The 13,222-nt window shown below is 30.0% G+C and overlaps 1 protein-coding gene across 1 annotated transcript; it reads left to right on the top strand.

The window, feature by feature from the left end:
- Positions 1 to 1,588: 1,588 nt before the first annotated feature.
- On the top strand, positions 1,589 to 4,017 carry LOC126779157 (translation machinery-associated protein 7 homolog). The gene is made up of 3 exons (XM_050503031.1): positions 1,589 to 1,699; positions 2,424 to 2,546; positions 3,718 to 4,017. The coding sequence occupies exons 2-3, from the start codon at positions 2,424 to 2,426 to the stop codon at positions 3,787 to 3,789; spliced, it is 195 nt and encodes a 64-aa protein (XP_050358988.1). The 5' UTR covers positions 1,589 to 1,699; the 3' UTR covers positions 3,790 to 4,017.
- The last annotated feature ends 9,205 nt before the right edge of the window (positions 4,018 to 13,222 follow it).

The raw sequence follows: 13,222 nt of genomic DNA, 5'->3' as shown, positions 1-13,222 counted from the left end.
GATAGTATTTAAACTACCTGATAAATTAAGATGATCTAAAATTATTAATATACTGTGCCCGCGGTTTCAAACGCGTATAACTTAAAGAAATCACTAAGAGTAGACTTATAATATTTCAGTGTATACAACATTTTTAGTTTTATCTAGATAGGGCAACATGAGAAAAACAGCTTTTCCTTAAATCTATATACATATATTGTTATATTTTTTTATTCCTAATATGTACAGTACAGTTTTTTTTAATAAGCCACTACCCAAAAAAAATATATTACAAACGAATACAGACATAGGCTTACCAGGTCCCCGTTACCAAGGATCGCCAAGCGTCTCCAACATACCTGCGTTCGCTGCATTTAACTCAATCTTATAGGCAACAGCGTGGCAGTCGGCGCGCTCTACATATACACACGTTTAACGGACGAATGTCCAGCATAAGCTGAAACCCTATTTAATCTGTTTGATCATATAGATCTGAGCTCAACTTACATTAATAGAATCTAAATCCTTGATCCATTTTTTAACTTTGTTTTGTTCCCATAAACTTTCAATGATCATAATTTTACAGACTATATTTATTTAGGTAGCTAAAGTTTCAGCCAATTTAACTGAACAGTTATTTTATAGCCTTTTTTACGAATAAATGTTTGACATGATACTTTAAATTGACATAATTTATTTATTTATAAGCCGATTGAAATAAAACAAACACTACATTTTTAGTGTACTTTGCCACAATACTACAGAGAAAACCGCACCCAAATCAATAAAGCCGTTCCTAAGATTAGCGTGCACACACAACACACAGACAAAAAGACAAAAATTCTAACAATCATTGTTTTGGGTTCTATTGCGCTGATAAAGGCCCCTAATAGTTCATTTCATATATCTTCCATGTACAGACAACGATCAGTTGCATTTTTATTATAAGTATAAGAATAGATAAAAGCTGTATCCTGTTCGAAACATGTCTAGCTAATTAAAATATAGTAATTGTTTATGGGAAAATCATCGTCTTTGGTTAAATGAATGAGTAGGGTCTGTGCCGGATAGCTTTATAGAAATTAATACGTATAATTAAAAGATAAACGAGAATAAAGCGCAATTGTGATAATAACATATATCCGTGACTTCAAATTACTTCTACATAAAATAAATTATATTTCGGATGGTGATGTATTATTATCAACATAAATATTGCTCATTTTAAACATTTCAAGATTTACTTAATTTCCCGTAGAAGAAGATCACTGATGAGCAGTATCATAATATTTAAAAGTTTTATAAATCGAGCAATCAATAAAGTCATATTATGTGTAAGACTTAAATATAAATAAAAATTATTTTGCATCTTCATATCTTAGGGACCAATAGTTACAAATATTTAATGTATGCAGGTAATTAAAAAACCGTTAAAAGCTCGCTTACACATATGTAATTGTATCCAACCATTTCGAAAACGCATGACAACTGTAATTATATTATATATTTATAAAATAAAAAACCAATATGTTGACATATTTAATACTGAATTGAACCGAACGTAATATATACACATAGACAATATTAACCAGAGACATACTATTAGGCATAATGCTACTGCCAGTTGTCAAATACAAATTAAAAAAACACAAATACGTCATATAATATAGTGTGCTACTTTTTCGTATTCACTAAATTGTCCCCGGTTTAGTCACAAAACGTAAGTAATTCTTACTTTTAATATTATAAACTCATAAACTTTTTACGGTTAACTTATGTATCTCAACAAAAATTGTTGTATTTATAAAGCTAAAATTAAAATTTTAGGTTATTTCTTTAGTGTAGCTTGAAAAGCATTCGTTCAGACCGACGCATTGCGAGTCATTTACGTCGTTTAATGCCGAATGCCATATTAAACTGATATTATTTTGATACTTAACGTTTTTATACTTTCAAAATATGTCATACATTATCATTATATTTAACTTGTTCTTCTCTATCTTTACGCGATGCATACAGCGACTAGTCGCAATTTTTAATTGTTTTATTAAAAAATAACGTCATAAGTTCCTGACATAACCGAGTGTCCCATTTCCTTTCATTAATCGTTTTTTTTTTTTTTATTTTGAAATACGAGTACTTTGAATTGATCATTTGCCTAAAAAAAAAATAACAGGAATAATTTTACTCGTAATATAGCTAATCTTAGACAATTATTTATGAACAGCATGTTGTAGCGTCAAAAATAGACTTAATAGTTTTATAATTACCCAAAGGTTAATGTAATAAGACTCTCAATTAAGAACCTTTATCTCTTAATGGTACATTGCCACAGATACAGATATTACAGCTATAATTTATAAACAATTATGTCTACAGTCTAGGTTTTGATATTACACAATCTTTTTGAATTAGTATAAACAGTATATTTTTAATATTTATAGATGTCTGGACGTGAAGGAGGCAAGAAGAAGCCATTGAAGGCACCGAAAAAATCATCGAAAGAACTCGACGATGATGACTTAGCTCTAAAACAGAAACTAAAAGAGCAACAAAAAGCTTTAGAAGTAAGTATTGTAAGAGAAAATAGAAAAAATGCAGTTGTGTAAATTAATTACCTAGATACTTTGAAAAAAATTATATTTAATATATATATTTTAAGAAATGTATTAGGTCTTTACATATGAAATTGGCGTTTTGTACGGGAGGAATATAAAGTGAATTTTTTTTTTTTTGTAAAATATATTTAATTAATCAAAGTATGCACCATTGTTATCTATGCACTTTTGCCATCTCATAGGTAGTTCATTGATCCCTTTACTGAAAAAAACCATGGAGGCGAGAATCAATAAACTCTTTGAAGGCAGTTTGGACTGCTGCATCGGAGTTGAATTTTTTTCCTTGTAAGAAGTCCAAACTCCGGAAAAAATGGTAATCTGTTGTAGCAAGGTCCGGGGAGTATGGTGGATGTCGCAGACATTCCAGTTGTAGCTCATCTAACTTAGTGGTTGTTTGTTGTGCTGTGTGTGGTCTTGCGTTGTCGCATGTTTGCAAGTTCGATTCACTCAATTCATAAGTTACCCATCGTTCAAGTTTTTTTACTTTCCCGAATTGCTTCAAATGTGTTAATACAGTTTTATCACTTACCCTGAAGCCTGCAGCTATCTCTAAAGTGCTTTGTGATGGATCCGCTTCCACAATAGCCTTTAATTCTTAATTTTCCACTTTGGTCACCGGCCGTCCACGGGGTTGGTTCTGAAGGTCGAAATTTCCAGAACGAAAACGTTGAAACCAAAAACGTACCGTGCTTTCTTTTGCGACACCAGCGTCGTACACATCATTAATCCTTCGAGCTGTTTCTGCAGCACTTGTGCCACGGTAGAGCTCGTACTCGTAAATATACCGATATTTCATGTTTCCATTGTGGGGTAATAAGCGACGCCAAAGAAAAAAATAATGAGGAAAAAACAAATGGATGACTGTTTTCAAAACTCAAATGTACCAGCTAAATGAATTTATAAATTTGAATTTGGTATTCTTAACCAAAGAGGAGATATTTTAGATCAAAGTGATCAGTACGACAAAACACTAATTTCATATGTAAGGACCTAATATTTGTACAAAATATTTTTTGTCAACCATAAAAAAGTTGTTTCTACAATATAATAACTTTCTAATTTAAAATAAATCAGCATCTGCCTTGAATTATACAAATTTTATTTATTTTTTCTTTTGCAGGAAGCCAAGGCTAAAGCTTCACAGAAAGGCCCTCTTGTTAGTGGTGGAATAAAGAAATCAGGCAAAAAGTGACAAAATATATTTCCATTAATGTATATTTATTTTATAGGTTAAAATTATGGTATAAGAATGCTGAAGAATCTTTAATTTTTGCTCTTTACTTTTTAGCAATGCTATAATGCCGCTTAAAAATAAAACATAACTGCACTGCCACAGTAGTGCCTGTTACAATTGTACATTTTGCATTTTAAATTTTACATTATTATGTATAATTATTATTAAATAAATGTGTCAAAGTTATATTTTGTCTTTTTTATTTAAATTACTTAAATCATTTCGGCTGTATGGTGTTATGCCATTGCCTAATTGCATAAAGAAAATATTTGAACTACAATATAATTATTAATTTCCCTCCATTTTAAAGTATACCGTTTCTCATCACAAATTTTATTTAAAATAATATTTATTTTAACAATTAAGTGAAACAATATTGAAATTTTACGAGGACTACTGTTACTAAAAGTAAGTATGTATATAACATTACTTTGTAAACATATTCATTCATTACTCATAATTTACGCAATGTTAAGAAAGTAATCGTAATACACAAAATTTTATTTCTTCGAATTAGTAATAGTAGTGTAACTTATATTATGCATATGCATAAAAGTAATTCACATTATTAAAAACAAAAAAAGTCCCGTTTTATATTAATAATAATTTTTAATTATTTTATTAATTAATTAATACACCATATTTTATGGGAAAATATATCTTTGGTTATTTGACTGTTTCGAAAGACTTTCCTAAGTCGTTTTGATTTAAAAAGGTTAAGTTTGTCTTTTAGTGTTTTTATTTTAGTGTTTTTCCATTCTGGGAACAATCAGGATAATGTGATAATAGCCCAATAGGGTTGGATTGAACTTGCGTATACCACGCACCAGTCAGTTGACCTATTAAAACTACTTACAAATATAATAATTATTATATAAATATTATTACTACCACTTAAAACTTACACTTATGTATTTTAGTATTATCATATATATATATATATATATATATATATATATATATATATATATATATATATATGCAAAGGCCTTCTCTCCCTTTTGAGAAGAAGGTTTGGAGCTTATTCCACCACGCTGCTCCAATGCGAGTTGGTGGAATACACATGTGGCATAATTTCAATGAAATTAGACACATGCAGTTTTCCTTCACCGTCAACCACGAGATGAGATGGCCTAGTGGTTAGAACTCGTGAATCTTAACCGATGATCGTGGGTTCAAACCCGGGCAAGCACCACTGAATTTTATGTATATATATTTGAAATTATTATTTTAGATGAATTCTGTTTATGAATCTGTAAACACACAACCAAGTGACACAAAAAATAAATATAAAGACAAAGAAGACCTAAAAAAAATCATTCATGACAATGATTTTAATATTGTAAATAGTACCAAACAATCTCAATATATTGATAGCAATGCTATACAAAATACTAGAGAGAACGTAAAAGTTGAAAATAATAGTGAAATATATGAAAATGATAAGCAATTTACTTTTAACACACTTGAATATTCGCCGCGACATATGTTAGCCTTAAAGGAATTCGATAAAATTCATAATGATTTCCATAAAGAAAAATTAATAAAATATGAAAATATTGCACAAAATTTGAATTTAAAGGAGTCTCTATTAAATTTAGATGTCTTAGATTTAGTTAATAATAGTATAAATGTTTCTAATGAAAAAGCAGAAAGAATAGAAAACTGTTACAAATATAAAAATGAATGTGTTAAACTAGAAAAATTAAATAAGTTTTTAAAGTTAAATAAAAAAGACGATAATTTCATTATTAAAAATAATTCGTTAGAATCACAAGTCAGCTTAGATATACTTAAAGCATATCAAGAAATAAATCTAAATATTAACAGGAAAATGATAACTGATAATGACTTAATATCTAAAAAACTTAAAATTATACCTGAAATTAATGACGAAATTAAAGTTTCATCTTTAACCGGTGAATGTTTTGCGCCTAAGGATAATACAGAAATTAACAGATTACGAAAATTTCGAAAAGTCAACAAAAAAACACCTATTAATAATGAAGCATGCTGTGACTTTGAAGATAAAATTAAAATCAATAAGATATATATTTCAAAAAACAATATCGAAATACTTCATAGTATAAAAGCAGATGATAACACTAAAGTTAATTCACCCGAAAACATCTCCAAGGAATCCGATAATGAAAATTCTAACCATACGTATACTTCTGATATAATATCAATCAGTTCAGATGAAGACGCTAAAAATATGACAGCGGATTCGGATAGCGATTATCATTCATCAGATTTCGAATTAATAGATGAGGGTGAAGCTAAAAAAACTGGTTATATAATAAATAACAATACTAATAAACTCAAATATTTTAAAGAAATAGAAAAAAAATCCTCAGATTTAATTATATACGATTACTTTTATTTACCATTTGAAAGTAAATATGGTGCAGATAAAGAGAGCCATGTTATACCTACCGGAGTTGATTATATAAGCTTATTTGGTGGTAATTACACTCCATTACCAACACTGGGTGTAGAAAACAAAGCTATAAATGATGGTACGTCTATGAATATAGCATGTAATGGGATCGGATTTGACATGAGAATGCTTCGAGATAGTCCAGAGTTAGAAGCTTGTGAGTTATAATATTGCTATAAATCAACTGCAGTGCGATTCTGTAAGAACTCACTTGGCTACCCACCCGTGAAACGTTGATAATACTATTTTGATGGGTATATTCTTGTAATGTTAAGATTATTATGGTCAATGTCGCATATCACTTTCTGATATTTCACGAAACTTTTTTGCGAGTTTCTTACAGAATAGTGCTAACAGCGTGGAGTTCACTTTGCTACAAAAGAGTACATATATAGATACATACGCGCACGCGGATCATACTTTTCCTTCTGACACGCTTTACAAATACCATTATTAAAGCGAGTTATTGTATATTTTAACTAGAGGGAAGAATTACATGGTTAGTGAAGCGGTATAATTAGAGGGATTTAATATCATTATTAATAATGTCCTCCAGACCGATTTCGCCCACGACATCCAATCTTATGAGCCAACTGCGCAGGAGATATTATAGCGCACAAGTGTGTGCGCAAACACAGGTGCACTCTCTATGACCTATCTCTCATAATACGATCTAACGGCAATTCGACTCGACCGAAAAGAATTCAGGCGCAGGACCAACGGCACACATTTCCAACTTCCAGACTCCGGGCTGCTATTGAGAATTTTCGACAGAAAAACCCAATAACTTCTTATTGGCTCGACTTGGGATTTGAATCCAGGACCTCCGGGTCTGCGGCCTTACATCTAGCCACTATACCAACGAGGCAGTCGTAATTAGCCGTCTCTTGTGTACAATTTATATCTGTTTGTTGGTGAACAATAAAGAATGATAAATGTATTTATTTAATATTTGATAAAAATATTCCGGTTCATTTGTAGATAGAGAAGAGGCTCAAGAATCCGAACGGAAAATACTAACTCTTTATCCAGTAGAAAATAGGAGAAAACGACGTAGAAGATACTGAAATATTGTATGTTGTTAAATTTATTTTTTGATTGTTTTATTTTGTAGTAAATATATTTTAAAGATTTTTTTTTCTAAATGTCAGTTTTTTTCCAATTTATTATTTCATCTTTAAAAATTTATATATATTTTTACTATTGTTTTTATCAACAACTAATTATCGATTTTACTTTAGAATTCTTAAGCTTTGTTTTTGCCTAAGAAAAGTAAAACATTGAGCAAAAACAATTAGAAAAGGTTGATCTAGAAAGTTCTCATATTTGTCATATGAAGAATATTATATTGTATACTTATAGTGTTGCATGAAAAAAAAATACATTAGTGATTTAGAAAAGTTTATTACGATCTTTAGATATTTACACCTCGTATTCAAATATAGTCGACGATGTAACGTTTTATTAAAACAATGTACTTCTAGTAACTAAACATAATTTAACGAATAAAAACAATGTTATAAAGCTGAACTTACACCTGCGTTTTGTCTCGAACATTATTATTGGACGTAGTTATGCAAAAATTAACTAATACAACATTTATTGATGGAAAAATATATACAATACAGTGGACCCCAGGTAATCCGGCACCCCCTGTAATCTGACATGATTCATAATTTTTAATTATTTTAGTATGTACATTTGTTTGTACACGATTATTTTCTAATGTAAAGTTATTGCATATTTTTTGTAAGTTTTATAATAAAATGTAAGCTCCCTATTGTGTTGTTTAATTTACTAAATTTGACATACATAATGAAATATGATTTGTACATCAGAGTACAATCATTAGATCTGGAATTTGTCGGATTACAAGGTACTCTTTTATAAAAAAATCCCGGACTAGGGGTCTTGGGTAGTACTCTATAATCCGACAAATTCAATAGTCCAACACTGCCCTGCAAAATGTTTGTCGGATTACAGGGGGTCCACTGTTTTTTTTTTTGTATGAATACAAAGCTGTATATATTTTTTAATATATAAAATGTCGATAGCTCGATTTGTTTGCTTTATTATAAATAAGAAAATCTTTCGAACACAATACATCCGAATTGGTAATTTTGGAAAACCTTAACTTCTAAAGTGTGCTCGATATAGTTACTTACAGATGAGTTCGGTCCCTAAGATGTTTTGATCTTTACCAACTTAACATATACATAGCAACATATTATCACAACTGATATTCAAACAAGTATAATTGAAAATTTTGAAATAATTAAATTGATAATTGATATACAACAAGTATTAAGTAGTTAATATTTTTTTTATATAAAATCGTTTTAATACACAGCGCCTTGTTAATTAAAGTAGAACACTAAAGTGGCACATACATATATTAAACAGATACATATGATACAGATAAAGTAATTTTTGCATAATAACATCAAATAATGCAAATGTAATATACATATATTTTTTTTAATTTATTTATAATATGATAAGTCAATGAGCAGTACTTATAGATCCTTAATATATTCCTAAAATACACTAAACGAAAATGTGAGTTTCTTATCTATGATAATTCGAAACGATACCAAATTAACAAATTATATTATACTTATAAATAAAAGTGCGTTGACAATTAATATGATAATTAATTATAATTAAACGTAGAACAATGACGGTTTATTTTCATAGTGTAATTTTACAATATAAAGCTTTATAAACATATTATTCATGCAAGATTAAAAAAAAAATACTGTAAATATATAATAAACGGTATATAATTCAATTATATATAGAGTAAAAAAAGTTTTGTTTATGCCATATAAAGAAAATTTTAGTTGTCATTGTTCTACATCTTTATGAACGTAAGAAAAATTTCATTGTACGACCGATTTTTGTGTTTTAAAAATACAATTTTAAACATACGCTGCACTTTTAGTTCTTCAATTTCAGCAAACTGTACACATCCGTATTAAAAGTAAAACATGAATTACATCTATTTGAATTATTTTTAATAATTAAGCCAAAACATATTTTAGTTAAAATACAAATCCACGTAGAATGACAGATTAAAACTTAGGATATATATTTCTCAGATTTCTATATACAAGTATATATAGACAACTCTAGACCAATTTGTACACAAAGGAAACATTTATCCAAACATAAAAAGACATTAATTTTGTATTTAAATATAAGAACTCGCTTTGTATTACACGCGCGAAATGTTAAAAAATCGATTAACACTGTTTTTATACGTGTATTCCTTTAATTTCCAACTTCCTGAGAAAATGCGTTCGAATGGACGAAGCTCGATAAACTTTGAAATGGCGCTTCAAAGTTGCATCGTTGCAGAATTTACAATAAAATTATTATCGTTCACTATATTATTATGTAATACAATAAAAAATGTAATTTACGTTAATTAAATGAAAAAAAAAAAACAATATTTTTTTAAAAGCCAAACTGCGCTGTTATAATGTTATGTCAACTGTGCCTAGTGCGACATTTTTTTAATTATTCGATAGCGTTGACGTTTTGTATGCAATTCCGATTTTTGTTACTAGATGGCGCTGTTTACATTCCATACAAATCGCACTTAACGTGAACGATATCTGATAAGTAAGCAATATCGTACTGTGCACAATGTATATTTTTGTCGTCACTATAATCGTGAGCGACGATCAGATCAGGAAAGCGTTCTCTCGACGGCCAAGATTAGCTTGGATTTCAGTTCTAACAAGGCACAGATTATTTCGCCAACGCTACATAGAATAGATACGACACGAATGATATTTATCCGTAACAGCCTGTGAATGTCCCACTGCTGGGCTAAGGGCCTATTTATCAAACAAACATAATAATTGGAATTTATTAGTTAGCGTATCGTTTTATTTTATTTTTATTGTAGAATAGGAAGGCGGACGAGCATATGGGCCACCTGATGGTAAGTGATCACCAAACGCCCTTAGACATTGGCATTGTGAGAAATGTCAACCATCGCTTACATAACAAATGCGCCACCAACCAACTAAGATTTTATGTCCCTTGTGCCTGTAATTACACTGGCTCACTCACCCTTCAAACCCGAACACAACAATAACAAGCATTGCTTTTTTGCGGTAGAATACCTGATGAGTGGGTGGTACCTACCCGGACGAAAATTAAATTTAAATGTTATTATTATTATATACATAGACATGTCACGTATCAAATTCTGACATTTCACGATCGTTATACGACTATTATGTAATATGAGTTATTACACCGCAGGAAACAGTCGTGAAATGTCATTAAGTGAAACATTGACCGTAATAATTATAACATAACAAGAATACACGCATCAAAATAGTATATCAACATAAGTCGATTGTTAAAATTACACGGGTGAGTAATGAAGTGAGTTCTTACAAGATAGCATTAGAGGCGAATTTCGAATGGAATCGCGATTGAAAGCATAAATACATTATAACGATTACTTAGTCAAGTGTCTAGTTTAGTCAATCAAAATGTTAATTATTGTTATTAAATGTTTCCATGTCATACAATTTCCTATAGAAATTTCCAGAAATTTTTCATTCAGAAGAAAAAATATTTATAACTATACAAATGTATACATTTTTTTTTAAAAACATAATTATTGTTATTAAAAATCAAGTTAACATTTAGAATATTTTGTATATTTATTCGGTAGCTGTGGAATAAATTAGGAACAAGTGAAATATACTTAATATGACCCAACCAGCTATTAAAACAGCGTACCACCACTCAAAGCCTCATCGAAAAGAGTAAAGGCGTTGTACAATTACACGATACCTTAAGGTAAATATTCGCTTCAAATTTTTCATGATCATATTTTTCTGTAGCAAAACGTCCAACTAAGAAAAGAGTCAAGAATATTCTCAAGTGATTTATGCAAAATAACTTTATCATTATATATCTTACATTATATGAAAAAAAAAATGATTCGCGCGTCAGATTTAAGCAGTTCTATATAAAAAAAAAATTATAATAAAACCGTATTGAGTCGATCTTCGTACAGTTTATGCATCTTTTCACACACTTGAAATATAATATATATATAATTTTATTTGAATATCTTGTTATATCTCTGAAGCTATAAGGAAAATATCAATATTTATGTACAAGAAACGAGTTACATAACATTTTATGTATTAATAATGTTTTACATATAAACTGAACACGAGTTACATACTATTACGAAACGAGTTACATCTTTAAAAAAAAAAAAAGCGTTTAGACATTTCTGTAAAAAGAAGAGCTACGTATCGTTAGTGCATTAATTTGATAAATATCTTATAGCTTAGTCAGTGTGAGCCATGTAAGAGTCTAAAGAAATTAAAGCACATTTTGATAATTTTATTACAAAACAATAAAAACTTCTATTATCATCATATGTATGAATGCATTATATGCAAAAACCAAATGTACTTTTTAAATTTACGAAAAAACGCGTAAAGCAATTCTGTTACTTATATCATAAAGACATGTAATTAAAGAGTAATTCTAAGAATTATAAACAATTTGATCATTGGACGTGATGCTAAATAGACTTTGATCGTGAATATAAATAATTGAATATCGATATAAATACACTTTTTATTGTGCCTTCTGTGATTTGCTCCTTCAAACGAGGCGTAAAGAGGCATCTTGCGGGCCGGCAAGGCGGGGGCGGCTAGTGCAGAACATTCTCGACTGTACTGGCCGTCGTCGCGTTTGGACTCCACTACCACTTACCATCAGGTGGAGTGGAGTCATTTGCTTTCCCGGAATATATACAAAAAAAAGAACAACCTTCAGTTCGAAGAGACAAAAGCTCCTATACTACATACCAAAGGCAGGAGGAGTGCAGATTAACAAACTTTGATTTTACAAACAGTTCTTGATTAATATATCTTTATCTATATAAGCCGAGGTGGCCCAGTGGTTAGAACGCGTATCTTAACCGATGATCATGTGTTCAAACCCGGGCAAGCACCAACGAATTTTCGTGTGCTTAATTTGTGTTTATATTTCATATCGTATTTGACGGTGAAGGAAAATATCGTGAGGAAACCTGCATGTTGTTTCTAATTTCCTGAAATTCTGCCACATGAGTGTTCCACCGACCTGCATTGGAGCAAGCATGGTGGGATAAGCTCCAAAATCTCCTCAAAAAAGGAGAGATCTTAGCCCAGCAGTGGGACATTCACAGGCTATTATTATTATCTGTATATAAAGGATTAACTGACTGACATATCATTGCGCAGCCCAAACAACTGGGACTAGCACCATGAAATCCTTTTCCTCCTTTCCTTTTAAACATTTGGTAAGCACTAAGAAGGAAACTTTGAAAATTTAATCCCTAAGGCATTAAATTCTATAATCCTTCATTAAAAAAAAGAGAATTAGCGAGTAAATTGCTATTTTATAATACGACACTATTCCACTAAACAACTTATTTCCAACTTTAATTTAACTTCCAATTTTCCGATAACGACAATCCATAAAAAACACCATAGATTATACAACATCTCGACCAATTATATCACGTTAGTTCAATAGCAAGGTTGTTTATTTACCTACATCCTGCTGCCATTGGAATCTACTGCAATGACGCTATATATATTTTACCAAGTAACTTATCTTATATGATTCACATATAGAAATATTATTTTTAATTCAAAACGATACATACATACATCAACGATGTAAGCAAAACGAGACATATTAAAAAATACTCTTTCAATATTTAAAAACTATATTAGAATCTAATATATCCGCCATAACTAATGTTATATTATATTTACTTTCTAATTTAACGAGTAATTTACAATTTCAAATATATTTTAATTCGTTAACAGTAATTTTACCGCTGTTCAATTTCATCACCATCAGCCACTCCATGTGGACTGAACTGAGGGACATAATCCTGTACATATCTTA

Source organism: Nymphalis io, chromosome 28 (genome assembly GCF_905147045.1).
Source record: "Nymphalis io chromosome 28, ilAglIoxx1.1, whole genome shotgun sequence".
Lineage (NCBI taxonomy): Eukaryota > Metazoa > Arthropoda > Insecta > Lepidoptera > Nymphalidae > Nymphalis > Nymphalis io.
This window is presented reverse-complemented; position numbering and strand designations above follow the sequence as displayed.

Coding starts and splice junctions, on each gene's coding strand:
- LOC126779157 (XM_050503031.1), top strand. CDS start 2,424: ATGTCTGGACGTGAAGGAGGCAAGAAGAAGCCATTGAAGGCACCGAAA. Junction 2,547..3,717: donor AGCAACAAAAAGCTTTAGAA/GTAAGTATTGTA, acceptor TTTCTTTTGCAG/GAAGCCAAGGCTAAAGCTTC.